The sequence below is a fragment of the Jaculus jaculus genome, chromosome 12, assembly GCF_020740685.1.
Source record: "Jaculus jaculus isolate mJacJac1 chromosome 12, mJacJac1.mat.Y.cur, whole genome shotgun sequence".
NCBI lineage: Eukaryota > Metazoa > Chordata > Mammalia > Rodentia > Dipodidae > Jaculus > Jaculus jaculus.
This window is the reverse complement of record NC_059113.1, coordinates 17,906,656-17,934,143: the sequence shown is the minus strand read 5'-3', so window position 1 is coordinate 17,934,143 and position 27,488 is coordinate 17,906,656. Positions and strand designations below refer to the sequence as shown.

The window sequence follows — 27,488 nt, the reverse complement described above, 5'->3', positions numbered from 1 at the left end:
CCCATGCCAGTGGAGGCTAGAGAAGGGTGTCAGGTGTCCTTCACTATTGCTCTTCCATGTTGTTTCCTTGAGATGGAATCTCTGAACCGGAGCTGCCAAGAACCAGCTGGCAAGAACCAAGACGCTGGCAAGAACGAGCGATTCTCCAGTCTCTTGCCCGCCTTTCACCCCACCCCTAGGGTTGCGGTTGCAGGTGTGCGTGGCCATGCCCAGCTTTTGATGTGGGTGCCAGGGATCGAACTCAGGCCCTCTCAGGCCTTCATATGTGCACAGCAAGTGCAGTTTCCCATGGAGCCCCATCTCCAGCCTCTCTTCGGGGTCTTTCCCTTCTTGTAAAGCCCTTGGGACATGGCACTTCTCCAAGGAATGCTCCACGAAGGCTACGAGCAAATTGAAACTGAGAAGGAAGCTGGAGACATTATCCCAGGAAAAAGCCAGGGAGGCAGTGCGGCTTTTGGAGGTGAAGGGGCAGGGACACATGGCATGTCAACTGTTGGCCTTTATTGAGAAGAGAGCGAGGAGAATTCCATCCTGAACATCCTCAGAATGTGACGGGACACTGTGAGGGTCAGGCCCTGCCACTCAGAAGGCAGGGCAGACCCAGCTGGAAGAGGGCATCCCTCAGGACGGGCAGGCAGCCTCTGAGTGTCAGAAAGACCCTCAGGGGTAAAGGAGAGCAGAACATGGCCCATGTCACATCTGTACCTAAACCTTTGTCAAGGTGTCCCTTCTGAAGTGGGGGGGGGCAGTGCTGAAGTTGTAGGCCTGGGGGATTTCATGTCACATATGGTGGTAGGTCGAACTTAACCTCTGAGCAGACTATTGTCCCCCTCTTCTCATGGGCAAAGATGTGGTGATTGTAAGATATGGCGGGGCTCACGGACAAGGTGCCAGGCTGCAAGAGGTGAGGTGAGAATGACCGATGGGGAAGGGAGCAGAGGCTCCACCCAGAGCCCTGCTCATTCCCGTGGGGTGGGGAGAGGAGGTCTGTCCCCACTGGGTGGTGGATGTGGGACAGTTGTGTGTATGTGGGGGGGGGAAGCTTGTTTCAGTAGAACACCTTCTCCAGATAGGGGTTCAAGAACATCCCAGTGGGGTCCAGCTTCTCGCGGATGGCACAGAACTTTGGGAAGGCAGGGTACATTTTCTCAAAGTCTTTCCTGGTGCAGTTGTGGGCCTGTGAAGGCAACCAGAAGCAATGAATGAATCTCTTCTTCTCAGAGCTGGGAGGTCAAGCAGAGATGTGGCCCAGGTGCCTGGAGTCCCTGAACCCAAGGGTAGGACAAACAGTCCCCTGTCTTTTACAGATCCACACGATGCAGAACCCTCAAACTGAGAGAAGAGGGGCCAGGGGCGTGGGCAGTCCCACCAGAGGGGCAGAGTGTGGCACCAGGATCCCCATCCCATCAGCACTGGTAGCGTGACAATATGGAGGGAGAAAGCTCTGGGATCTACAAGGGGTCCCACTTTCTGACGTGTTAAATGGACACACTGATGCCTGCCTTATCCAGCTCACAGATCCCTATGGGAGTCAGAAAAATAAAATGAAAGAGGAAACATTTCTACAAACACCTGCAGGGACGGTCTGAGCCCAGGAGGGGACGGGGTCTGGGAGTGAAGTCACTGTGGCTTTCATCCTGCTCAACTGGGCTTGGGGGCGCAGAGGAACAGGGGTGAGAGGGACCCCCTGGTACAGACCAGATAGATAGTAGGTTCCTGACTATTGGAGAGGGGCCTGACTCTACCTGTAAGTCTTACCTTGGCCCAGTGGGGTCTGCCCCCGAACTTCTTCATGATGGTCTCGTAGGCCAGCCAGTAATCCAGCCGTGGGACATCTTTGCCATAGGGCCTGGGGTGGGGGTGGGGGGTGGGGGACAGGAGGTGAGCTAGCCTGGCCATGTGCTCTCCCACCCAGAGTTGTTAGGCACCTACCTTCTCCATGAGTGTTCTCACTTGGCATGAGACAGTCTCTCTCTCTCTGTCTGTCTGTCTCTGGGGCAGAATAGCAAGGACCAGCCCCTGAGGGTGTCTGTTCACTCTGGTGCCCTATGGATCCAGACTGTGTGTCCCCCACATATATTATTCAATTGTTACCTGGACAACATGGTGGGTTGAAGTAATCTCGGTCCAAGACAGACCCTGAAGATAATGGAACTGAGTAACTCCTACGGCCCCAGATCTTTATGGCCTCTTTTTCTCTTTAGATAAGTCAGATATGTGGATACCTACCAATGTGGTACAGTTGCCCATAGTAGTGACGTGGTGTTGCCCAGGTGTGTAGCCTAGCAACAGCTCTCTGTGCAGAAAGGTACCATCTAGGTATGTGCCAGGGCACTGGATGGTGTTTCACTGTGACGAAATTGCTAAGCATGCATTTATCAGAATGTGACCCCATTGTTAAGAAACCTCCCTCCCTCCCTCCCTCTCTCTCTCTCTCTCACACACACATACACACTCCTTTGGCCAGTTCCCAGGAATCCCCAGGTGAATTCGTCGTGTCTGCCAGGGATGGTTGTATAGCTTAACGCCTGACTCTAGCCGGTCCTCCCTCTGCCACGTCAGGCTGACTGATCTAGGAAGCCTGACTTCATTTCTGACCTTTCAAACACACAGAGATACATGGCAGTAGACTCTCACTTCTGAATTTTAATTCATAAGGAAGGAGAAGCTGTGTAAACAGACAGCTGACATGTGAGTCTCACCATTGTGTCCTTGTATGAAATAAACTACCATCCCCTAAACACATCCTTCAGAAACTCTATTGTGGCTCTTTAGAACCCTCCCATCCCAGGAGCCATGCCATTTTTTAAAATTAGTAAATTTTTTTTGAAAGAGAGGAAAAGGGGGAGAGAGGGAAAAAGAGGGAGAGAGAGAAAAAGGGGGGGTGGGGAGAGAGAATATGGGCATGCCAGGGCCTTCAGCCACTGCGAATGAACTCCAGAGGTGGCGCCCCCTTGTGCACATGTGAAACATTGCGTGCTTACATCACTGTGCATCTGGCTTTCACGGGACCTGGAGACTCCAACAGGCATTCTTAGGCTTCACAGGCAAGTGCCTTAACCACTAAGTCAGTGTGGTCAGGGATAGCACGGTTAAAGAGGCAGAAAAGGGCCGGGCTAGGTGTGGGCAGGAGAGGGGAGTCGGATGCAAGATACATCTCCGCAAGAAACTTGAGAAATGAGGGCTGGAGAGATGGCTTCGTGGTTAAGGCGTCTGCCTGCAAAGCCAAAGGACCCCAGTTCAACTCTCCAGGACCTACGTAAGCCAGATGCACAAGGTGGTGCATGCATCTGGAGTTCATTAGCAGTGGCTGGAGGCCCTCACACGCCCATTCTTTGTCTCTCTCTGCCTGTTTCTCTCTTGCTCTCTCAAATAAATAAAAATTTTAAAAAACATTAAAAAAGGAGAAACTTTAGGAATGGCAAACTTCTTTGGCCACCTCATCCTGTTTGGTGAGAGAAACGAGAAGGCAGCCTTGGGTGGGGGTTCAGCGCTGTGCCTGGCAGAGCCAACAGGATGGGAGACTACATCCACACAGACACCCCAAATCAAGCACGATCTTCCCTCCCGCTGAATTGAATCTCAGCCTTGGAATCCTTCACATCACAGCGTTGCAGGCTGTGAGAATTATTGACAAGCACGGACACCCATGAGCTAGAGTACACAGGCCACCCTATGACGCTTCTGTCCGCTTCTCAAATGGCAGGTCTTCCTGATTAATATTAACTCATTAGTAAGATCCGTATTATGGTGATGTAGGCCAGACACAGAATATAAATGGTGTACGTCCCAACAGTCTACAGGGAGGAAGCGTTGCAGGAACTCAAAGAAATGAGATAGAGTCTCCAGCGTCCCTCTACGGAAGGCAGCATCAGAGCTGGCATTCTGGACTGGAGGATAGGAGTCCCTCTAGGTCCCCAGCCCTGACTTGGCAGGGAGCCTGTCACCTGTACATGATGATATTCATGTAGCAGCTGTCCCTCTGGAAGCAGGGACTCAGCAGGATGTCATCTCCACGGGCGAAGCGCACCTCCACAGGATAGTGGGCCACCACCTTGGGGTGGTTCTCTAGCATGGCTTTCAGCTCCATCAGGGCCTCCTTGGTCTTCTCCCTGCATGCAGTCCCCCGAGATAGGACCCAGACTTTAGTCAGGAAGAGTCTGCCCGGGACCCTCCTCCATGGTCCGGAGTCCTGTGGGGATATACAGGGCTGGGGAGTCGGAGCTCTGGAGGGGCCTACCTGGGGATCGCCCAGTCCTGGACATGCTGCTTGAAGCGACACTCATAGGTGAAGATCTTGTGGCTGAGGTGGCTGTTCTCCTTCTTGCGCGTGAACAGCAGCCAGAAGAAGAAGCGGTTGATCCAGCCCACGAGGCATGGCAGGAAGGTGCTGCGGGGGGCGGGGCCGAGGGCACAGGGGACCAGCCTTTGATATGTGCCAGCTGGGTGATGGCACGGGGCTGAGTTATCACGGGACCAGGGCCTCACCCCTGATATGGGAGCCAGAGAAGAGACTCTTCAACTGGCTTGAAGACTTCTGGGAAGAGGCGACACGTCAATGTCAGAGACATTGGGGAACATCCCTCTTTCTTGTCTTCTACTGTTGGAAGGATGACCCAGAACAAATGACCTGGGTGGTGACATGCTCCATGTGGTCCTTAGTCAGTGGCAGTGTTATGCCTGTTACTCCTGCCTGTGCACTGTTGGGGACTTTATCTGTAGTCTCAGTAGTCACCAGTAAGTGACTGAAGAGTTAGCCCCAGGTAGACTTTGATCAAGGGATCAAGTATCTAGTCTATCCCCGGACTCTCCTGCTATCTATTTATCCCTGGTCTGGACCTTTCCACCATCTAGATATAGATGGTGCAGGGGTTTGGGTATGAAGTGTCCACACAAGTGCTCTTAGGAATTCATGGCCCTGTCCCCAGTTGGTGGAGTTTTAAAAAGGTAATTGGCTCATGAGGGTGCTTACCTTATCATGAGGTTAACTCATTAATTAGATCATAGACATGGGGGCTGTTAGGAGGCAGGGGCTTGTTGCGGGAAGTCAGGGTCACTGGGGGTGTGGTTTTGAATGCTCTATCATCCTCAGACCCTTCATTTCTCTCCCTTTCTCTCTGCTTTCTGGCTGCCGTGAGGCAAGCAGCTCTGCTCCCCTCTACATCGTGACTCGGCCTCACTGTGGCCCACAGCAGAGGAGCCAAGTAGCCATGGGCCTAAACCTCTGAAAACCTTGAGCCAAAATAAATCTTTTCCCCTTGAAGCTGATTTGCTCAGTGTTGTAGTCAGGTCTGCATTGCTGGTAGAAATCACCCAACCAAGAGTCTCTTGTGGGGACAGAGGTTGATTTTGGCTTCTAGGCTCGAGAGGAAGCTCCACAATGTCAGGGAAAATGATGGCATGAACAGAGGGTGGATATCACCTCCTGGTCCAAGCAAGGTGGACAACAGAAACAGGAGAGTGTGCCAAACGCTGGCAAGGGGAAACTGGCTATAACACCCAGAAGCCTGCCCTAACAATACACCACCTCCAGAAGGCTTTAATTTCCAATTGCCATCAGCTGGGGAACCTAGCGTCCAGACCACCTAAGTTTACGGGGGACATCTGAATCAAACCACCATACTCAGGTAGTTTGTCACAGAAATGACAAAATTGATGCACCTGGAATCCGTTTGCCTACCCATCTGCTGATCCACACACTCACCAACCCATCCATCCATCCATATCCATCCATCCATCCATCCATCCATCCACCCACCCACCCATCCATCATTCATCCATTTATCCATCCATCACCCATCCATCCATCCATCCATCCATCCATCCATCCATCCATCCATCCACCCACCTACCCATCCATCACCCATCCATCCATCTATCCACCCACCCTTCCACCCACCCACCCATCCATCATCCATCCATCACTCATCCATCCATCCACCCACCCACCCCTCACCCACCCATCCTTCCATCCATCCAGCAACCCATCCACTCCTGGCCAAGTTTCCCCTCTCAATTGCCCACCTCCTCGTAGGCACCATTCCTGTGGAGTCATGTCACCACTCCCTCCATCCCCTTTCAGTCCATGGCACCATAGCAGCTGCATGGTTCATTTGAAAACGCCCCTTCAAATCTTTTCAGTGACTTTTATGGCTCTTTATATTAACCTCAAGCTCTCCAGGTGATTCGGATGTGTGGCCAGGGTGAAAACCATTGCCCTGGACCCAGAAGACAGACCGAATCACACACGTAAAGGAGGGGCTATTGTTCCCCTTATGGACTACATCCTAACAGGTTATGGCAGATGGAGATGAAGGTCCTTGTTGCATGCCTACCTGGTCCAGAGCAGGAACTCCAGTAGGTAGAATCCAATGGCATAGTCCCAAAACCAGCTGGTGGAAGAAGAGGGGGCCTGGAAGGAAGGCTTGGTCGTCAGTGAGGCATCAAGGGCTGAGCTACCTTCAGAAGGTTGCATGCCCCACGACTGGCTTCAGGGTGGGGAGGAGGAAGGAAAAAGGAATGACCCACATGCCAGGACAACTGGAAGCCTTATTTCTCCCTGGCAAAGCCAATTTCCATGACCCGCCTAGTTCATTTCACGATTATTCCTCTATTTATGTGTTTACTCACTTATTTTTCATAATCCTGTCCCTCTTTTTTGAGATTCTACGAGCTACGTGTCCAGTAAGCCACACTTTATGAACCTTATCCTTCCCCCTTACGCATAGCAAGATTCAGGGAACCATTAACATTCATCATAAGTGATTGCTTTGGTTTCTTCTGCTGAGAAGCGACCTGTTTGCTCGAGGAAATATGGGTGGGGGAATGAAACTATTTGTCTCTTCCACTGAATGCCTGGGCGTGGAGAGGTGGATGTAAGAGTTTCTGAGACCCAGCTAGCCATCTGGGGCTCAGATTTCTCCCACCTGGTCCTACCTGTACTTCTCTCTTCTCTCCCACCCCTGTGTTCAGGCTTTCTCTTAGACACACTGCACTTCACCTGGTCACCTTCTTCTTCCTTCTGCCCCCCCTGACCTGTCTGGATCTCTTCTAATGCTCGGTGATACTCCCATCTCATTATCTACCAGCATGATGTGTCAGCCACCCTGGTGCAAGGGGTCCAGGCTGTGGGTATGATGAGGCTGGAGAGACATATGCCAGGATGCTGTTCGGGGATTGGCATGCACTGTATGTACCTTGTTGGTGTGATCTTGGTAGATGATGCTGACATTCTCACTGTGTGGAAACCAGAGGAAACGGAAGTATTCTGATTTCTTCAGATGGCTGTCCAAGTTGTCGAGGACCTGGATCAAGGGGAGGGGGGGGGAGGTGGGATGTGTGATCTTCATTGTCAACTTGATGGAATTGAGAAACACCTAGAAGGTCAGTGACGCACAGCTCTGGGGGCATCTCTGAGGGCATCGCCCAAGAGATAAGTAAATCATGAAGGTGCCGACTTAATCAGTGGTTGGATATCTTTATGGATTTAAAATGTGGTGGCATTATTGGGAGGTGATGAAAGGTAAGAGATGAGGCGTAGTTGGGACAAATAGGTAACTTGGGTGTATACCTCTGACTCTGGTCACTTCCTGTATTACCTTTTCTCTGCTTCCTGGTCACCCTGACATAAACATTATACTGTCAAACTCTTCTTGCCATGATCCATGCAACCCTCCTACTTCTGCCTCCTGATTGACGGGATCAAAGGTGTGCACCACCACTCCTGGCAAATCTCACTTTTAAGAGACTTCAAAGCCGAGGCCACAGAGCTAGAGGACTGTGATCAAGGCTGCCAGAGGCAGCAGCGCTCCTCAGAGCCCCTCTCCTCCACCTTGCAGAGGATTTTTTAAAATTCTTTTTTGTTTATTTTTACTTGAGAACGACAGAGAAATAAAGAGGCAGAGAGAGGGAGAGAGAGAGAGAGAATGGGCGTGCCAGGACCTCCAGCCACTGTAAACAAACTCCAGATGCGTGCGCCCCCCTGTGCATCTGGCTAATGCCGGTCTTGAGGAATTGAGCCTCGAACTGGGGTCCTTAGTCTTCACAGGCAAGCTCTCAACTGCTAAGCCATCTCTCCAGGCCAAAAGAATTTTCAAAAAATATTTTATTTACTTATTTGAGAGAGAGAGAGAGAGAGAGAGAGAGAGAGAGAGAGAGATTGAGAATGGACACACCAGGGCCTCTAGCCACTGCAGACGAACTTCAGATGCATGTACCGCCTTGTGCATCTGGCTTATGTGGGGCCTGGAGAGTTGAACAGGGATCTTTTGGCTTTGCAGGCAAATGGCTTAACCGCTAAGCCATCTCTCCAGCCCCCTCTTGCTGAGAATTTTGATGGTGTAATTTTGTGCATGTGAATGCATTCACATATATGCATATCTGTCTATTTTGCTTTCTCTGGTGTGTGTGTCCATGTGTCCATGCATAGCTATTTGGGTCCTGGGTGTTGAATTCAAGCAGTCTCTCAGGCTTCCTTCAACCTTCATGCTTCCACCGGAAGTACTCTTGGCCACTGAGCCATCTCTCCAGCCCCTATTTTGCCTCTTAGGGGAAGGTGGCAATTGATATTTTTCATGGGTCATCTCAGCCTTTCAAAATCAAAGCAAGTGGAACCTTTTGACAGGAACACAAGCCACTGCTTACTATTCACTTTGTGTTTTCAGGGCTGTCACATCTAGGACAGAAGTCTCCACGTTAAGATGAGCTGAGGTTAACATTTTGAACTCTGGACACAGCCCACTGACCTTGTATGTGGATATGTGTACATATGTGAACATACATGCAGATCTGTGTGATCACGTGTGTGTGCAAGCATGTGAGTATGCATATGTACCTTGTGCTTGTATATGCATAAGCATGCATGTGTGTGTGTGTGTATGCTTGAATGTGGGCATTCACGTAAGTGTGCATGTGCACCTGGTATGCTTGCCAATAAGCGTGCACATATGTGGGCTTGTGTGCATGTTGGGTTGGGAGTGGCAGCCTAAGCTCATGGGTCAACAGACATGGTACTTGGCTGTAAGTGGTCTCAGTCCCACTCAGCTGCATCAACAGAGGAGCAGAGATGACTGGCCAGGTGTCAGGAGACTGTCCATACACCCAGATCTTATCCTAATAGGAGCACGGGGGACAATGTCGGTCCTCCAGTAAGAAGAAGCAACCCCTTTATCTCTGGGCCAAATTCTCCAGCTTAAGCATTAGTACGTTATGGCTAAGTTGAGAGGCAAGACAAGAGACTCCATCACGAAGCTTTCAGGAGTACAATCACTCTCTGATGAAAAGCGTCCCTGCCACCCACTCCTCCCTCGCCTGCAATGGTCTTTCACTTTCTAACCTGCTGGCCCTCCTCTGCAGCTGCTTTCAGCAATGGCCTGCTGTGATCCATCTGTTGCTTGTTATCGATCCCTGATTCCCTGCTGCACTGGATGTGATGGAGCCCTCCAGTATGAATGCCCAGCACCAATTCTTCCGGAACCCCACCTTCTCATTTCTATCTTCATTCTTACCTAGCCAACCTCTCCGTCTCCTTTTGGCCCCTCAACAGCCTTATAGTGACTGTAATGAAGTGTTCCCCACAGGCTCATGTATTTTGAATACTTGGTCACCAGCTGGTGGCAATTTTTGAGAACTGTGGAGCCTTGCTGGAGGAGGTGTGTCACTGGGATCTGACCTTACTGACAGCCAGCTGACTCTTGCTGTTCCTTCCAAGCTGCTGTGATAAGATTTGAGCCCGTTTCATGTTCTGCCATGCTTTTTCCACTATGATGAAACTTCCCCTTGAGATTGTAAGCTGAAATCAACCCTTCCTCCCATAGACCACTTTTGGTCAGAAATTTGCAACAGCAAATTTCTCATTCTGCAAATGCCTTGTCCTCAAAGGTTTCTTCTGGTCTCCCCGAAGCCCCACTCTCTGGGTAACATTCTCATGATCAATGCTTAGGTAGCTGAATGCTTCTGTCAGGCGCTCATCTGCATCCCCAAATTCCTAGGCTGCTACCCTAAATTCTAGTTCTCAGAATATAATCATGTTTGGAGACAGGGCTTTTTAACTAGTGCTGGAAGCCCAGCTCTAAGACCAGAGTGCCTTCCATGGTACAGAGGATCCTGGTATGTCCTTCGCTCAGGACAGTCAGGGGTCTACAAGATTGGGAAGCCCATGCTTGTTTTTATGGAAGCTCTCTATTGCCTTTTAGGCTGATCTGCCAACCACGCTTGCAGTTCCCTTGGGCTTTAGAACCTACCAAGCTTCTGAGCAATGTCTCCCTTGGGCCAAGAAAGGGGTGGTGAGATCCCCTTCTTCAGGTGACCCAAAGACCCATGGGGGTTGTCCATGGTCTTCCATTAGTCTTTTCAGGCTGGACAGTGTTGAGCAAGGGGCCAGTACCTCCTTCAGGGTTGAGGGGAAAGATGTCTCCAGCAGGTGAAACTGGGGCACGCACTGCAGTGTGACAGTGAGGATGACACCGAGACAGCCCAGGTGCACCCTTGCAGCCTGGAACACCTCTGGGTTGATGGACTTGGAACATTCCAGAATGGTCCCATCAGCTGTCATCAGGGTCAGAGCCACCACCTGGCAGAGGGAGAAGTGTCACACTTGAGAGCCCACTCAGTCACTGTCTCACCTCAGAGCCTTCTCACCCATCCTCACTCCCTGGCTTGTCCTTAGTATAAATCCCAGGTAGCTCCCATTCACAAGAGCCAGTAGGGGTTCCCTAGCAAGGTACACTGTCACTATCCGAGGGCAGTTGGGGGTGGGGAGAGAAACGTGTGGGGAAAGGGAGGCTGGGTCTGGTTAGACATCAGACTTCAGCAGAGGAGAGCTTATTGTCACCTGAAGTCTGTGGTAGTTTGAATGTATGCCCCCCCCCCACCCCCATAGACTCAGGTGTTTTATTAAAATTGAGCCCCTAGCAGGCATATCTCTGCTACAAAGGCATGTCACTGGAGTCGAATCAGAGTCCAGCCGTAAGGTGTGTTTGGGGGCAGATCTTGAGTCCAGCCCTAAGGTGTGTGGAGAGAAGTTGGCGCTCTGGAGGTTTTGTGCTTGTTGGTGTTTGCTGGATGTTTAATGTTGTCTCTCTACTTGGATCTATAGACGTGAGCCAGCTTCTTCCATGATGGATGGTGTTACCCTGGAATTTGTAAACCTGAAATACACCTTCCCCTCCCATAAGCTATGTCTGGTTGGATGTTTGTTCCAGCAAGGAGAAGCTGACTGCAGCAAGGTCACCTGGGACCCTGTTGCACTTGACTTACCTTCACCCATTCTGTGAACTCACAGTGAGCCTCACCTGCTTGGAGGCGCTCTGGGCACAGTTCCTAAGGAAGGGTACTTGGTGAGGCAATGTGTGTGTGTGTGCGCGTGTGTGTGTGCATGCACATTCTCTGTGGCCAGTTCCACTGTCCCAACCCGCCCTGTAGAAGGGTTCCTGCAGCCTTGCTGCATTCACTGTTCCTGAGTGACACCCAGTCACGTGATGTCGTTCTCTCCATCAGGGACTCCCTCCTCGGGGGAATTGCATCCTCTTGACCAGCCACACCCAATCAGAAACTTTGGGTCTTTGCAAGTACTGGGGTTCTCAGTCAGAAGCTGGTGGTGAAGTTCAGCATCTGTTCCCATGCGCCCCACTTCTGGAGGGAACCTCTCTCATGGCTGCTGAAGTCCTTCTCTACGCTCCGCTACCTGCTAATGTGGATGGAAATTGCTTCTGACACGTGTAGTTGCTCAGCACAAGGGGACAGTAACAGCTGAACTAATTCTGATTAACGGTGACCGAAGAGCAGAGCAGAGAAGCTGGCAGAAACGGGGCATGGAGAGACACCATTTTTTTTTTTTTTAAACAAAAGGCATGCTCTGTTTGAACTCCTGAGACTCAAGTAAGAGCTTGCCCATGAGCTAGACACCTATGACGGTTGGCAGGGCTAGCTGGCTCAGCAGTTAACGGTGCTTGCTTGCAAAGTCTGCGGGCCTGGGTTTGATTTCCCAGTGCCCATGTCAAGGCAGATGCACAATGTGGTACATGCATCTAGAGTTCATTTACAGCAGCAAGAAGCCCTGGCATGCCTATATACTTCACCCTCCTCTCTCAAATAGCTACCTAAAATATTTTTTTTTAAATTTTTTTGTTCATTTTTTATTTATTTATTTGAGAGCGACAGACACAGGGAGAAAGACAGATAGAGGGAGAGAGAGAGAGAATGGTCGCGCCAGGGCTTCCAGCCTCTGCAAACGAACTCCAGATGCATGCGCCCCCTTGTGCATCTGGCTAACGTGGGACCTGGGGAACCGAGCCTTGAACCGGGGTCCTTAGGCTTCACAGGCAAGCGCTTAACTGCTAAGCCATCTCTCCAGCCCTAAAATATTTTAAAAAGACCTGGGGAGGGTGGGAACTATACTTGCGTGGCCTTGAGGGATAGTAGCAATAAGTGCTTCCAGAGGTGTGATGAGGGTCAGATGAGAGACCATGCTTAGTCACCTCTGCCGATGCCAATGCTTAAGGTCCCCTCCCTTTGCTTTGTGGGGTTATGGTTTCAATCTGAAACATCTCCCAGAGGCTCAGGTGTTGAAATCTTGTTGCCAGTTTGATGGGTTTTGATGGAGTTGATTGAACTGTGATTGACTTAAGCTCATCAGTGGATCATCCACAGGATCCACACCTGGCTGATGGTAGAGGAAATGAAGAAGTCCAGCCTAATTGGGGGAAATAAGTCACTGGGGTGGTGCTCTGGAAGGATAGGTTTTTGTCCCTGGATCTGTCTTCTCTTTCTCTACTTCCTGATTGTCACACAGCTTTCCTTCACCATGCCTTTGTGACATGATGTTTCTGTCTTGTCACAAGCCTAAAAAGCAATGGAGCCAGCTGACCACGGACTGAAACCCTGAAACCGTGGGCCGGAATCAACCTTTGCTTCTTGACGATGACCTTCCCAGATACTCTGCCACAGCCACGGAGTGACTCACAAACTTGCCAGCACCACACTGTCTGAAAACCAAACAGCAGGCACACCTTTCGGATTCCGGGGCTGCCCACGTGAGCTCCCAAGAAAAGCGGCCAGTAAATTCTCTGTGCATTTTGATGCATAGCCACCTCAAATGAAGTTCATACTCTGGATCATTGTGTAGTGACAAGTTGGGCAACAGTCCTGGGTAGGGGACTAGGACTGGGGTCAAGCTTTGGGGGGGGTGTGACTCCCAGGTCATCTCCACTCCTGTTTACTATTGGGCTCCCTTCGGAGAAGATTTGAGGAAGAGATGGCAATGTCCATGGACAATTCCAGCAGCCGGGACATCAGGCCCCTCCTCACACAGGATGGGGGGGGGGTGAAAGGCTCTCTGAACCGCCATGTGGCCAGGCACCATGAGACAGGCACTTTCATGATCATACTCCATAGTCTTCATCGTAGCTGAGGATTTTGACAACAGCGTCCCCAGAACCCGGGAAGTCTCCCACCATGCACACACCTTGTGAGTGGTGGGTCTAGGTTGTGATCCAGGCTGAGCCCCAAACTGGTGCTTTTAACCAGTTGCCCAAACTAGATGCTCATCAAGTATAATTGAAGATATGCTTTTTCATGAGAGAGAGAGAGACAGAGAGAGAGAGAGAAAAAACTGGTGCATCAGTGCCTCCAGCCAGTGCAATTGAACTCTGGAGGCATGCACCCCTTGTGCACACGCGCAATCTTGTGCACACTGCCTCACCTTGTGCATCTGGCTTGTGGGGGATCTAGAGAGTCAAACATGGGTCCTTAGCCTGTGCAAGCAAGCGCCTTAACTGCCAAGTCATCTCTTCAGCCCGAAGATGTGCCTTTTGTCTGAGATAAGACAGGCTTTGCTCCACACCCATTCTAGCCTCTGCCTCCATTTACTGCACTGGATAGTCCCGCCCCCCTCCCTGCCCATCAACTGGTCACAGCACACCTTGTCCCGCCTGCCATTTGCCACATGGTGCCGAAGAGGCTGCGGGGGTGGAGGCAGGCCTCTTGGGATGGTACTGTGGTTTGAATGTGAAATGTCATGCGTCGGGATGCTTGGACCCCAGCAGGTGGTACGTTTCTGAGAAGGTTACGGAGGCTTTGGGAGGCAGAGCCTTGGTGGAGGAAGTGCTTTTACTCTCTGGCTTTGAGTTGGAAAACCAGGCTCACTCTCGGCTTCCTGACTGGGGAGGCAATGTGACCAGCCAGCCACCTGCACCCAGTGCCATGTTCCTCTCCAGGATGGAATGTATCCCCTCAAAACTGTAAGGCAGGGCTGGAGAGATGGCGTAGCAGTTAAGTGCATGCTGTGAAGCCTAAGGACCCTGGTTCGAGGCTTGGTTCCCCAGGTCCCACGTTAGCCAGATGCACAAGGGGGCGCACGCGTCTGGAGTTCGTTTGCAGAGACTGGAAGCCCTGGCGTGCCCATTCTCTCTCTCTCTCCCTCTATGTGTCTTTCTCTCTGTGTCTGTTGCTCTCAAATAAATAAATAAATAAAATTTAAAAAAAACCAAAAACTGTAAGGCAAAATGAACCTTCCCTCCCTTCAGCTGCTCCTTCTCGGGCACCTGTTCACGGCAGTGAGGAGAGTAGCTGATGCAGATGGCATCACCAAGCCTAGGGCTCTCTCGGGCTTGATGAGGTCCAGAGAAGGAAATGCCGCTCCTGGGTGGTGGGTGACTCCAAGTCTCTAAGGCCCACGAGGAGCGGGGCCAACCCCACCCATGGGTGCAGTGTACTTACCTGGGTGGCCAGGATGCCATGCTTGATCCCAGTGTTGTGTGTTCCAGACCCAATGACACCAGCTGCTGTCACTTCAGACACTGCCCCCAGGCTGAACAGGAAGAGGAGGAGAGAGAGCTGAGCAATGCCAAATCTTTGCTTACCCACCTCCTTCTTTTCAGTCTACTTCTGTCTCTCTGTCTATCAGACTTAGGCTCATTGGTGGTATTTCCTCTTATGAAAATACCACATTGTTTTTTTTTTAAATTTATTTTTTTGAGAGCGACAGACAGAGAAATAGGCAGAGAGAAAGAGAATAAGAGAGAGAGAGAGAAAGAATGGGCGCTCCAGGGCCTCCAGCCATTGCAAAGGAACTCTGGACGCATGCGCCCCCTTGTGCATCTGGCTAACGTGGGACCTGGGGAACCGAGCCTCGAACCGGGGTCCTTAGGCTTCACAGGCAAGCGCTTAACCACTAAGCCATCTCTCCAGCCCAAAAATACCACATTGTTCAACGAGGGGCTGGGAACTGCCCCAGGAGACTACTCTAGCAAGTGAAAGGCACACTCATGAAGATGTTCATTGCAACATTACTTACACCCGCAGAGAGGCTGCTGAGTCAATCAAACCACATTGTAGCTTCTCATGTCCATGAGGGGCAGGAAGGCTAAGTAAGTGGTCCAGTGAGGGAGAGCGATTCATAGAAAGGGATGTGAGGCATTGTCTCCTGAGAGTAGAGGCAGTGAGGAGGAGCGGAGGCAAGGTCATGTCCAAAGTCCATGGGTCAAGGCACTGGCACAACAAGACCAGAAAAATGAGTGAGAGCTCACACCGCTCAACACGATTACGTGAGCATATTTCATGCGTCTGGCCCTCCAGGCCTTCTTATTTTATACACTCGTTTTCTAGACAGGTCTCTGAGGCTCTGAGGTCAGTGAACTTCACCCACACTTTGAACGAGGTAGAAGCAGGATTTGCATCCAGGATGACCCCCCCCCAGGTTGCTGTCCTGCCTTAGTTCTGGCCTTGGGCTCTCCTACCCAACTCACTTTGACTTTGGGAAGCCCTTTTGCCTCAGACCTTAGCTTCCTCATTTTAAAATTTATTTATTTATGAGAGAGAGAGAGAGAGAGAGAGAGAGAAAGAGGCATATAGAGAGAAAGAATGGGTGTGCCAGCAGCCTTTAGACACTGCAAATGAACTCCAGATACATGCGCCACCTTGTGCAGCTGACTTTACTTGGGTACTGGGAACTGAACCTGGGTCCTTTTTGGCTCTGCAGGCAAGCACCTTAACCACGAAATCATCTCTCTAGCCCAGTTTCCTCATTTTTAAATAGGCATCATCATGATTCTTTAAGGGAAAGAGGAGTGAATCTTCAGCCTCCATGTGACCCCTGACTGGGGTAGGCTGTCTTCCAGTATACATGGAGCCGTGAGTTCAGGGGGCCCCTCTGGCATGAATGCACTCATTTGAGGAAGAGGATTGGGTCCCCAGGGAAGGACAGAGACCCCTCACAAACAAGTACAGAGATGCTTCAGGCCCCGGAGCTAAGAAGTAACGGTTCTGTCCCTTGGCTCATGCTGTCCTCTGGGCCCCAGGTCCTCTTTTCTCCCCTTCCTCTTCTTGGGGTGTCCATTAGCCCTGCCACCTGGGATCTGGTCAGATTCCCACTGTCACGGGCAAAGACTAAGGAGGGGGCGGGCCAGGGCAGGACCACGATACAGTCCCTGTCTGAGCTCACCGGTCTCCCACTGGCCTGCCCGTTGTTGAAGTTTCTTGCAGGTAGGGTCTGGGTTTTATTCGTTTTTGCTTCCCCGGGACCTAAGCACAAATATCCCAGTTGCCCTGGCTTTTAGACAGGCGAGGGCAATGGTTTCCAGACTGCAAAGGAACTGAGATGCCTGGAGGCTTTTGCTAGGAAGGCCGAGGCCTGCTGGCCACCACGGGGCCACCACAGGCTACCATGGGCAATTTCCAGCTGCAGTTAGGTCGCTAAATGAATGTTCAAAACCTCTGTCATTGCTGTTTCTTGGTTGAGATGTACAGCTAGAGATGCACTCTTGTTCTTTTTTTTTTTTTTGAGATTTACTCTTTTTTATCTGATTTTTTTTAAATCTTGGGTACCTGTGTGTAATGCAGTGTGTGTGTGTGTGTGTGTGTGTGTGTGTGTGTGTGTGTGTGTGAGCGTGCCCTTGCTGAAATGTGCTGCCCTGAGAGGGAGGCAGGGTGCGCTCCCTTGGGTGGCCAGGGCAGAACATCAGGTGTCCCCCATCTCACACCATTGCTTTCCTTCTTTTCTTTTTGTTTTGTTTTGTTTTTCAAGATAGGGTCTTTCTCTAGCCCAGGCTGACCTGGAATTCACTATGTAGTCTCAGGGTGGCCTCGAACTCACAGCGATCCTCCTCCCTCTTTCTCCCGAGTGCTGAGATTAAAGGTGTGTGCCACCATGCCCAGATTTTTTTTTTTTTTTTTGAGGTAGGGTTTCACTCTGGTCCAGGCTGACCTGGAATTCATTAATTAGTCTCAGGGTGGCCTGGAACTCAGGGTGATCCTCCTACCTCATGGTGTTGGGATTAAATTGTGTGCTAATTGCTTTCCTTATTTGAACATGAGACTCTTGCTAATCCCTGAGCTTGCATCTTTTTTTTTTTTTTCTTTTCAAGTTCCAGATTCTTCAGTCTTTGCTTAGCCATGGGACTGGGGTTACAGACAAACATGGCCAGCACCAGCTGTTTATGTGGGTTTGGGGGATTCAACTTAAGGGGTCACTTAGGCCTCCTCAGGCCCTCACGCTTGCACAGGAAATGCTCTTAACCACTGGGCCATCTCTCCAGCCCTCACCACTGCGTTGATGGAAACTACTGATACGAAATGGGAACAATCACTGATACTCCCTTTGGAGAGAGGGATGGCTATATAAACAGTGCCACCAATGGACGTGCCCAAAGACCTGTGGCTCTGTCATCCCTGTGCTTATTTTGATGTCCTTGTGGTGTGTGGTGGTTTGATTCAGGTGTCCCCCATAAACTTAGGTGTTCTGAATGCTAGGTTCCCAGCTGATGGAGATTTGGGAATTAGCGCCTCCTGGAGGCAGTGTATTGTTGGGGGCAGGTTTATGGGTATTACAGCCAGTGTCTCCTTGCCAGTGTTTGGTCCTGTTGTCCACCTGATGTTGGCCAGGGGGTGATGTCCACCCTCAGCTCATGCCATTGTTGCCCCCTGTCATCATGGAGCTTCCCCTCGAGTCTGTAAGCCAAAAGAAACCTTTTCTTTCCCCACAAGCTGCTCTTGGTCGGGTGACTTCTGCCAGCAATGCGAACCTGACAGCAACATGGTGTAATCACCGGCGTTGTGCACTGCAGGGTTTTGGAAAGACAATCTGTGACTGTCTCAGCCATGTTCAAGCCCAGTGCTTAGTGCTCTGCTCCCCTGGGATCTGATTCTTCTATTCCCACACAACAGGGCCTGGGCCCATGGGGCGGGGCGGGGGGGGCGGGTGTTGAGGAGACAGGCATTCCAGGGAAAGGACAGGGCTCTGAGGAGAAGGGTGCACCCCGAGAAGTGCAGCTCTTTGTCTCTTGCTGGATGCTGGAGTTTGAGGGCCGGGACAGGGTGGGGTCAGTGGGCAGTTCTGGCCCAGCTGGGACTGCGGAGGGGCTCTTACTTGGATAGGGCCAGGCCATGCTTGTCCAGCTGCGGATGCAGCTCAGCTAGGAGGATGCCGGCCTCCACCGTGACCTGCTGCTTCTCCTTGTCCACCTGCAAGAGCCAGACACGCTCAGCCCTTCCTCCCAGCCTGTGATCGGCTTGAGCAGTCAGCCCCTCAGTCTACAGGGACACTGTCACCTGCCTCCACAGAGACACCGTACCCTTCCCTTTGGCTATCAGACTATGGAAACAATGGACCTCAGGGATTGGAATTTTCCCCAGGAAAATTTTCTCCTGCTGGAAGAAGGAAAAGGAACAGACTGGAGTGCGGTGCCAGCCTCGGGGAAAACTTGTCTCCTAGAAAGAGATTTTATACAGTGCTGACAACTTGTCAGACCACCTTGCAGGAGAAGGCCCAGATGGTGATGGACAGGACCATGTCTGGACTAGGACAGCTTAGCTAAGCACATTTCTGGCCCTCTACTTGAACCTAAACGTCATGTCAGGACATGAGGCATCTCTTTGTCCTTCTCAGTGTGACCGCATTGGATAAATCTTTTTCTGCTTTCACTATTAATTTGGCTTTTAGCTGGCTTATCAAGGATGGCTAGCTAAACCTGGCTTGGTAAGGCTACCAGGGCACATGCTGTGACCCAAACTCCAATAACAGCAGAGCTACTGAGCCCATGAATGCTGGAGCTTTTGAATTTTTTTTTTTTTTTTTTTGAGACAAGTCTCACAATGTAGTTTAGGCTGGCCTCAAATGTACAATCCTCCTGACAGGTGCTGGGATGACATATGTGTGACACTATTGCCTGATGCTTGGTGTCTGCCAAACCGCCAGGGGTCTATGTCTCGAGCCCCTCAGAGCAGGGAACAGGAAGCGTGTGCATTTCACGGAGATCCAGGGACTTGAAGGCACTCGCCCAAGGTCACACAGACGGTGGCAGAACTGAGATGAGAATCCACCTCCATCTGGCTGCAAAGCGCTGGCTCTTCCATTGACCCAGGTCACAGAGCTCAGGAAAAATCAATTGCTGGGGAGCCCAGTCCTCACTAATTAGCAATCAGAACTAATCAGTGCCGTAGCTAATGTGTCTAAGAGGTAGAGACTTCAGCCTGAGCAAATGAGGCCATGGAAGACAAAAACCCGTATCCGTGCCGGCTGGTTGGGGGAGGAGAGAGTGTCTGGTGAGACTCACAGCTCAAGGGAGCTGGCCCAAGCAAACAGGGGGGGGGGGGTCCTAGCCTGTAGCCCACCTATCCGTCACTCCCGTGGCTTGCAGGTAGGGGGTGTCAGCTGAACCACAGGGACAGTAAGGAGTTGGTGTCTGTCCTAGATCTGGGTGCAGCTTTTCTACTGTGTTGCTATGTGACCCTAGGCTAGTCCTGGCTCCTCCCTTTCTCTCTCTCTCCCCGTCTCTTTTTTAAGGTAGTGTCTTGTTCTAGCCCAGGCTGACCTGGAATTCACTGCATAGTCTCAGGGTGGCCTGAACTCATGGCAATCCTCCCACCTCTGCCTCCCAAGTGCTGGGATTAAAGACATGTGCCACCATGCCTGGCTCATCTTCATTTTTTAAAAAAATTTATTTATTTATTTATTTGAGAGCGACAGACACAGAGAGAAAGACAGATAGAGGGAGAGAGAAAATGGGCGTGCCAGGGCTTCCAGCCTCTGCAAACGAACTCCAGACGTGTGCGCCCCCTTGTGCATCTGGCTAACGTGGGACCTGGGGAACGAGCCTCGAACCGGGGTCCTTAGGCTTCACAGGCAAGCGCTTAACTGCTAAGCCATCTCTCCAGCCCTTCATTTTTTTTTAATTTATTTATTTATTTATTTGAGAGCGACAGACACAGAGAGAAAGACAGATAGAGGGAGAAAGAGAGAATGGGCGTGCCAGGGCTTCCAGCCTCTGCAAACGAACTCCAGACGCGTGCGCCCCCTTGTGCATCTGGCTAACGTGGGACCTGGGGAACCGAGCCTCGAACCGGGGTCCTTAGGCTTCATAGGCAAGCGCTTAACCGCTAAGCCATCTCCCCAGCCCCCTTCATTTTTTTTTAAGTAAAAATATTTTTATTTATTTGAGAGAGGGAGATTGAGAATGGGCAGACCTCTAGCTGCTGCAAACAAACTCCAGAAGCATACACACTTTGTGTACTGGGCTTTCCATGAGTGACAGGGAATTGAACCTGGGCTGGCAGGCTTTGAAAGCAAGCACCTTTCACCACTGACCCAACTCCCCAGCTCTCATGTTCATTTTCTCTATTTATCAACCCAGCTCAATGCCACTTTGGGTTCTTTTGAATTAGTCTTTGTGAACCTCCCCTTTGGAGACTGGTTGACCACTCTTGTTCTAGTAAGGGGGAGAGCAGGCTGAGGTGGGAGAGGAGTCACATCCTTTCTGTAGCCATGAAGGCCATGTAGAGCTGACAAGTGGCTGGAGTGAGGCTAGGAAAGTCTCTGGGGAAGAGAGCTCACAGACACCCTTGACAGGGCAGGGAGAGGCTAAGGACTGAGTGAGAGGCCAGGGGCTTTCTGTCTTGGGGTTTGGGGAGGCTGTTCAGCATGGGGGGGTCAGCAGAGGGGGTACGCCAAGGGCTCTGGTACCTGGAGGACCCGGTTCATCTTGCCCAAGTGGATCATGAAGCCATCCGTACAGGCGATGTCGGAGGGTGAGTGGCCACCACCCACTACCTTCACCCTCTTGTTCTGCTGCCGGGCTAGGGTCAGCACCTGCCAAAACAGTGCCAGTCAAGACCTTCTCAGAGAGGAAGCCAGAGTGCCTTGCAGGGCCCTGACCCGGCCTGCAGGGGGCTCAGGCGACCCAGGTGGCACCTTCAGAAAGAGAGCTCCCAGGATGGCCCCGGAGGTGAGCTGGGACAGAGAACCGTGGTCCTTGTAGTCTGTGGCTCTGGTTCCGTTCCACTCACACAAATTTAGGCTTTTGTTTTTCCTTTATGGTGTTTTTTGAGACAGTAGTCCATCCAGTTCTCAAACATGTCATCTGCCTGCCTCAGCCTCCCAACCACTGAGTTTATAGACTTCAGACACCATATATGACCAGCTTGAATTTTTTTTTTAAATATTGGCTCTAATATATCCTAGGCTGGCCTCAGATTCACTATGTAGCCAAGGATGACCTTGAACTTGTGAACCTCTGGCATCCATTTCCTGAGTGTCGAGATGATAGGCCACGACATAGTGAGGATTAAACCTGGGTTTCATGATTTCTGCCAACTAAGGTACATCGCCAGCCCTAGCTTGAAGCTTTTTTTTTTTTTTTTAACTTGGACAGATAGGGTGTGGTGGCATAAGCATTTATTTATTTGAGAGAGAGAGGGAGAAAGGGGCAGAGACAGAGAGAATGGGCGCCCCAGGGCCTTTCAGCAGCTGTGAATGAACTCCAGACACGTGCGCCCCCTGGTGCTCATGTGCAAAATTGCACACTTGCATCACTTTTGCGCCTGGCTATGCATGGGACCTGGTGATCTGAGCACGTCTTCTTAGGGTTCACAGTCAAGCATCTTAATGGCTAAGGCATCTCTTTAGCCCTAGCTTGAATCTTTTTAAAGGCATCCCCATTGCTTTCTTCTGCAACACAAAACCTTCCAAGGGTGCCCAGTACCGTGAGGATAAAACCCACGTGTCTTATTGGACCTCCAGCCTGCCCTCATGCTACAAGAAAGGCTCCTTGAAAACACAGATGGAGGGTTGGAGAAATGGCTTAGTCGTTAAAGCGTTTGCCTGCAAAACCAAAGGATCCCGGTTTGATTCTCCAGTATCCATATAAGCCAGGTGCACAAGGGAGCACATGCATCTGGAGTTTGTTTGCAGTGGCTGGAGGGTCTGATGTGCCCATTCTCTCTCTCCCTCCCTTTCTCTTTCTCAAATGTATATGTACACACACACACACACACACACACACACACATACATATACATATATATAAAGAAAACACAGACGGAGGCTGACTTTGACCTTTCCCAGGTCCAGCACAGGTAGATAGAAGCTAATGATCAGTGGATGAATACACACACACACGATGTCCCTTCAGTGAATCCGCTCACTTTCCTATCACGTCTCTGCTCGAACACCCTCGACTCTGTGTCACAGAACCCGGGCTTCCAAGGCACATCGCAAAGGTTCCATCCTGCACTTGGCTCTGTCTGAATCTTCCCCCTCTTACAAAAGGGCCCATCAGCGATTGGAAACAGGCTGGCAAATGTTGGTCTTCACTACCTGCTCGGCCCGCTCCCCAGGCATTCAGTGTAGCCTAGGCTATGAGGACTGACACGTCATGTCACACCATGTTCCTCAAGCTACTTGGCCACATGAGCTATTTCTATTTCTATTTCTACTGGATTCTGCTAACTGTCTGGATGCCCTCAGCCTGTTGGTACCTTGCAGTTCCATGGGCCACCACAGCTCAGCCAGCTACGCTGACAACACACCTCCAGCATCCTCCCTCAAGGCCCCCTGTCCCATCAAAGCTGCTCTGTCTTCTGACCTCCCATCCAGCCTGACAGCCTCAGGACATTCTCCTCCCTTCTTAAAACTCCTGCTGCCCCTTCTCAGCAACACCCCCCATTCTTCTCTAAAAGCCATCCTGGGTGTGAGGGTCTCCAAGCATGAATGTGCGTGTGTGCATGTGCAGAAACTTGCGTGATTGTACGCATGTGTGTATATGTGTGCACAGGCCTTCGTGCATTATGTGTATATGCACAGGCCTTCATGCATGTGTGTGTGGGTTGTGTGTACATAGGCCTACAGGCATGTGTGTGCAATGTGCAAGCATGTATACATTCCTTCATGCTTGCATTTGCATGTGTGTGCACACACCTCCATGAGTCTGCTTGGATGTTCATATGAATGTGTACAGGTGTGAGCATGCAGCTTATGGTAGAGGTCTGAGTGGCAAATGCCAGGCTGACGGTCCTTGGCACATTGCTGCGCAGGTTTCAGGTGGGCATGAGAAATTACAGCAGGCACACACAGCTGCAGCTCGACCTGGAGCTGGGGAGGGGCAAAAGCTATGCATGTTTCTTGCCTCATCAGTTGGCACTCAGCCAGCCGCTTGCGGCCACAATGGGCTCTTAGTACAGGCAGTCCCATCTCCAGCCTCCAATTCAGCATCAGGGCTATGGGCTTCAGAGCCTGGCACCTGGGCATGGTGAGGATGGACACTTACCTCTCTGACCTCCTCCACGGATGTGGGCTGGAAGTACATCTCAGGGCAGCAGCCATAGGTCTTTGCCCAATTTTGGAACTGGTACCCTTTGTGACCATGGACCTGTGCCAGGAAAAAAGCCAGGTCTTAGCAAGCAAGCAGTTATTCTGTCCTCAGTGTGTCCCTGTCACATCACTACCCCCCGCCCCGTGCCAATGGAAGGGCCGTCCGGGAGATCAAACAGCACTGTGCGCTCTGAAGCTGGCAGCCACGCTTGGAGCCGCCTGTTGTCTCGTGACCTCTTCTGGGCAGATGGTGTGGGAAATCTGGATGAGGACACGCATGTGGATGGAGCCTCAGTGAGGGGCTCAGGCAGGCCTGTCCCTGCTCTGATGTCTCACTGAGAGTTGGGCAGAAGGAGCGCCAGATGCGAGCAGGATGCTGGTGCTGGGGGCGGCGTGGGGACTGGCCCTCGCCTTCCCATCCACAGGGAAGAGACATGTCTGAGGGGCGCCGTGGCAGCAAGGTCTTCCCAGCATCCAGCCTGGGGACAACTCTCCAGTTCATTGGACAACACTGTGCAGCCAGGCACTGCGCAGGGACCTTTGTCATGTCTCAGACTTTACAATCACGACACGAGATACGTGATAATACTCCTGTTTATAGCTGCCCAGACTGAGGCTCAGAGAAGTAAAGGAACTTCTTCAAGTTCACATATCAAGCTATATGCCTAGCTCTTTCTCTCCCAGAACTCTTCCAGCACCCCAACACTTCCCCAGGCCCAGTTCAGGTGGGTCCCCATGGCCTTCCCCACAGCCCCAGCTTTGACCTGATTCCGCTTTCCCACTCTGCGCTCCGACAGGCTCAGCTTGGACCTGGCTGGCTGGACTGACTGGCCACACTGCAGGACCTTACCATGGTTCTAGTCGTCAGTGGCTGGCTGAGACTGGCTCTCTTCAGCAATGAAGCCCTGGCAGCTCCCGGGCAACCTGGGTGCTAGGATGGCTCAGGCAGAACCGAGCCGAATGCAACGTGTAGCTGCTCCCACCAAGGGGCTTTAGGTAAAGGCAGGTGAACGGTGGCGGACAGTGGACAGCTCCTCCCCCACAGGACTGAGGCTGTGTGTGCAAACATGATCAAGCTCCACCCCCTGCCTGGGAGCCCCTCACTGGCAGGAAGGGCGAACACAGAATTTCAGCAAGGGTTACTTTTGCTCTTAGAAGCTACCGCACTGAGTCCAGCCTATGATTCTAAACCCAAGTCCTCCCTTCCTACAAGAGCCTCACAACTGGGTTGTGAACACCAGGGGTCACTGAGGCTGTGGTGTGGGGGCATTTCAGGGTTCACCGTAAGGATTGCCAGTGTATCTGGCTTCAGGGAGGGTCCCACATGGCAGACGGCATGCTGAAGCCCCAAGCTGTGGGAGATCATTTCAGACCTGGGTGATGGACAGACCCAGTTGCTCCCCCCGATGATAAGAAAGACAACAAGGTGCGTGCTATTGGGGTGAGGACAGCTTGGGTGTTGTCTTCTTCCAAAGCCCTTCCTCACGGAAGAGCCCAGCCTTAGGGTAGATGCTCCTGAGTTCCTAACCCACGCCTGCCAGATACCTTCTGGGAACCTCAGTGGCCACCACAATCAAGTGAGATAGTTTGGCTTAGTTCTCAAGATCAACATCCAGATTCCAGTGGCTTCCCGAGGACAATCTTGCCTGGGACAAGAGCAGTGCCTCTGCCTCCCAGTGGTGAGCTTGCTGGTGGCAGGCTCCTCTGGGCCACTGTGGACAGCCTGGCGCAGACCCCAGGCCTTATGCACATTCCTATGTCAAATCCATTAAAAAAGTCACTGAGCACCTTGATTTTGACAGATACTTCCAAAAGGCAGGCTCTGGGGGAGCTCCGAGCACCCCCTGTGGGTTCTGGAGGGAGGGTAGCTGGGCTGGAAGACAGGGTGGAGAGTAAGACCTGTACAGGAAAAGATTTTCCAGGGGTCAGAGGCATACCTGTGTTTCCCCCTCACACATATCAAACCAGGATTTCTATCAAGATGTGCGGGGTTCCTTCCCCCCATCTGCAAATGACACACTGTGAACCAGTGGTGGTGGCCGTGTACCCCCATGAGTAAACTGGCTGGTGGAGGTGAGTTTATAAATCTTTTGAGTAGTTCATTGGCAGAGAAGGGAGCTCCAGGGGCTGAGGAGGAGCCCGTGGTGCTCAGGGCCACGGAACAGAGCTAACCGTGGGGGAAAAACTTATGTGTGGCAGCCCCACCCTCAGGACTTCAGAATGGGACCAGATGTGGGAGGCTGGGACTTTATAGAGGTGATCAGGGTAAGAGAAGGTCATTCAGATGAGCCCTAATCAAAGGGACTGGTGTTCTCATAAGAGGAGATTAGAGCACGGATATATGCTGTTGCAGTCTGGTTCGCATTGCTGGTAGAAATCACCCAACCAAGAGCAGCTTCTGGGAAAAAGAGATTTATTTTGGCTTACAGGCTTGAGGGGAAGCTCCACGATGGCAGGAGAAAATGATGGCATGAGCAGAGGGTGGGCATCACCCCCTGGCCAACAGAAGGTGGACCACATCAACAGGAGGGTATGCCAAACACTGGCATGGGGAAACTGGCTATAAAGCCCTTAAGCCCGCCCCCAACAATACACTCCCTCCAGGAGGCATTAATTCCCAAATATCCATCAGCTGGGAACCTAGCATTCAGAACACCTAAGTTTATGGGGGATACCTGAATCAAACCACCACATTCCGCCCCTGGCCCCCATAAACTGATATCCATACATGATGTAAAATACAATGCATTCAGTCTGACTTTAAAAGTCCCCATACTTTTTATCAATTCCAATGATGTTCATACATCCCCATGGTCCAAGATCTTTTAACTGAGCCATAATACCAAAAAATAACCTCAAAAAAAAAAACCCATAATGGCACAGAATAAATATTCACACTGCAAAAGATGGCATTGGGCATAGCAAAGAAACATTCAACCAATACAAGATTTAAAACAACCAGGGCAAATATCAAACTCTGTAGCTTCAAGTCCAGCAACTCTAGCCAGTGACAAATCTTCAAGTCTGATAATTCTAACCAGCAACAAGTCTCTGGCATTCTGGGACTTTACAGAGGTGATCAGGGTAAGAGAAGGTCATTAAGATGAGCCCTAATCAAAGGGACTGGTGTTCTCATAAGAGGAGATTAGAGGACGGATGCATGCCAAGAGAGACCATGGGGAGACACGGGGTCGGGGAGTGGCAGCCATCTTCAAGCCAAGGAGAGCGGCTTCTAGAGGATCTCCCTGACTTCCCCTCTGCTCCCCTGGTCCTTGTCATTTCCATGAACAAATTCAGAAGAAATACGCAAAACATATTAGAAGAGACAGGCAGAGTTTATTTGGTTGGTTGTTTTCAAGGTAGGGTCTCACTCTAGCTCAGGCTGACTTGGAATTTACTATGAAGTCTTAGGTTGGCATCAAACTTTCAGTGATCCTCCTTCTTCTCCCTCCCAAGTGCCAGGATTAAAGGTGTGTGCCATTATGCCTGGATTCAGGTAGAGTTTCTCACAGAATATATATTTATATATACATATATAAATATATCTAGGGAAATACCAGTGGCCTCATTGAACCAATCTCTTCTCTCTGCTTTATACCGTAACTCGTCTGTTAAAGTGACATATTGGGTCCAGGTGTTCCAGCCTAGCTTTTAGGGGCGTTAAGAGCCCAGGCTTTTCTCCTTTAAGTCTGGTTATGCATTTTCCCCTTCAAACCTTGTTCCTGTAGCTTCAGGCCAACCTTGTCTTCTGGTCCCTTTCAGCTATGGTTAGATCCAACTCCCCTCCTTGTGTTGAATTTTGGGCCCTCTGAGCCTAGCTCCATGGTATGGGCTCAAGTGATGTAGCAGATAGGATCTGTTCATGGACCCCTGCCTCCTCTGCCCAAGGTCGCAGAGCCCAGGTGGAAGC

The 27,488-nt window shown here is 51.1% G+C and overlaps 1 protein-coding gene across 1 annotated transcript in view; it reads right to left on the bottom strand.

Annotated features, from left to right (window-relative positions):
* Nucleotides 1-849: 849 nt before the first annotated feature.
* Nucleotides 850-27,488, bottom strand: part of LOC101605832 (L-gulonolactone oxidase) — a 34,647-nt gene continuing 8,008 nt past the window's right edge. The window contains exons 2-12 of the mRNA XM_012950476.2: nt 23,535-23,636; nt 20,954-21,079; nt 18,362-18,456; nt 14,716-14,806; nt 10,385-10,570; nt 7,197-7,304; nt 6,336-6,412; nt 4,241-4,390; nt 3,948-4,112; nt 1,759-1,849; nt 850-1,177 (exon numbers count right to left, since the gene is read on the bottom strand). Of these exons, the coding sequence (XP_012805930.2) occupies nt 1,049-1,177; nt 1,759-1,849; nt 3,948-4,112; nt 4,241-4,390; nt 6,336-6,412; nt 7,197-7,304; nt 10,385-10,570; nt 14,716-14,806; nt 18,362-18,456; nt 20,954-21,079; nt 23,535-23,636 (1,320 nt within the window). The 3' untranslated portion in view covers nt 850-1,048. The remainder of the gene's footprint in view (nt 1,178-1,758; nt 1,850-3,947; nt 4,113-4,240; nt 4,391-6,335; nt 6,413-7,196; nt 7,305-10,384; nt 10,571-14,715; nt 14,807-18,361; nt 18,457-20,953; nt 21,080-23,534; nt 23,637-27,488) is intronic.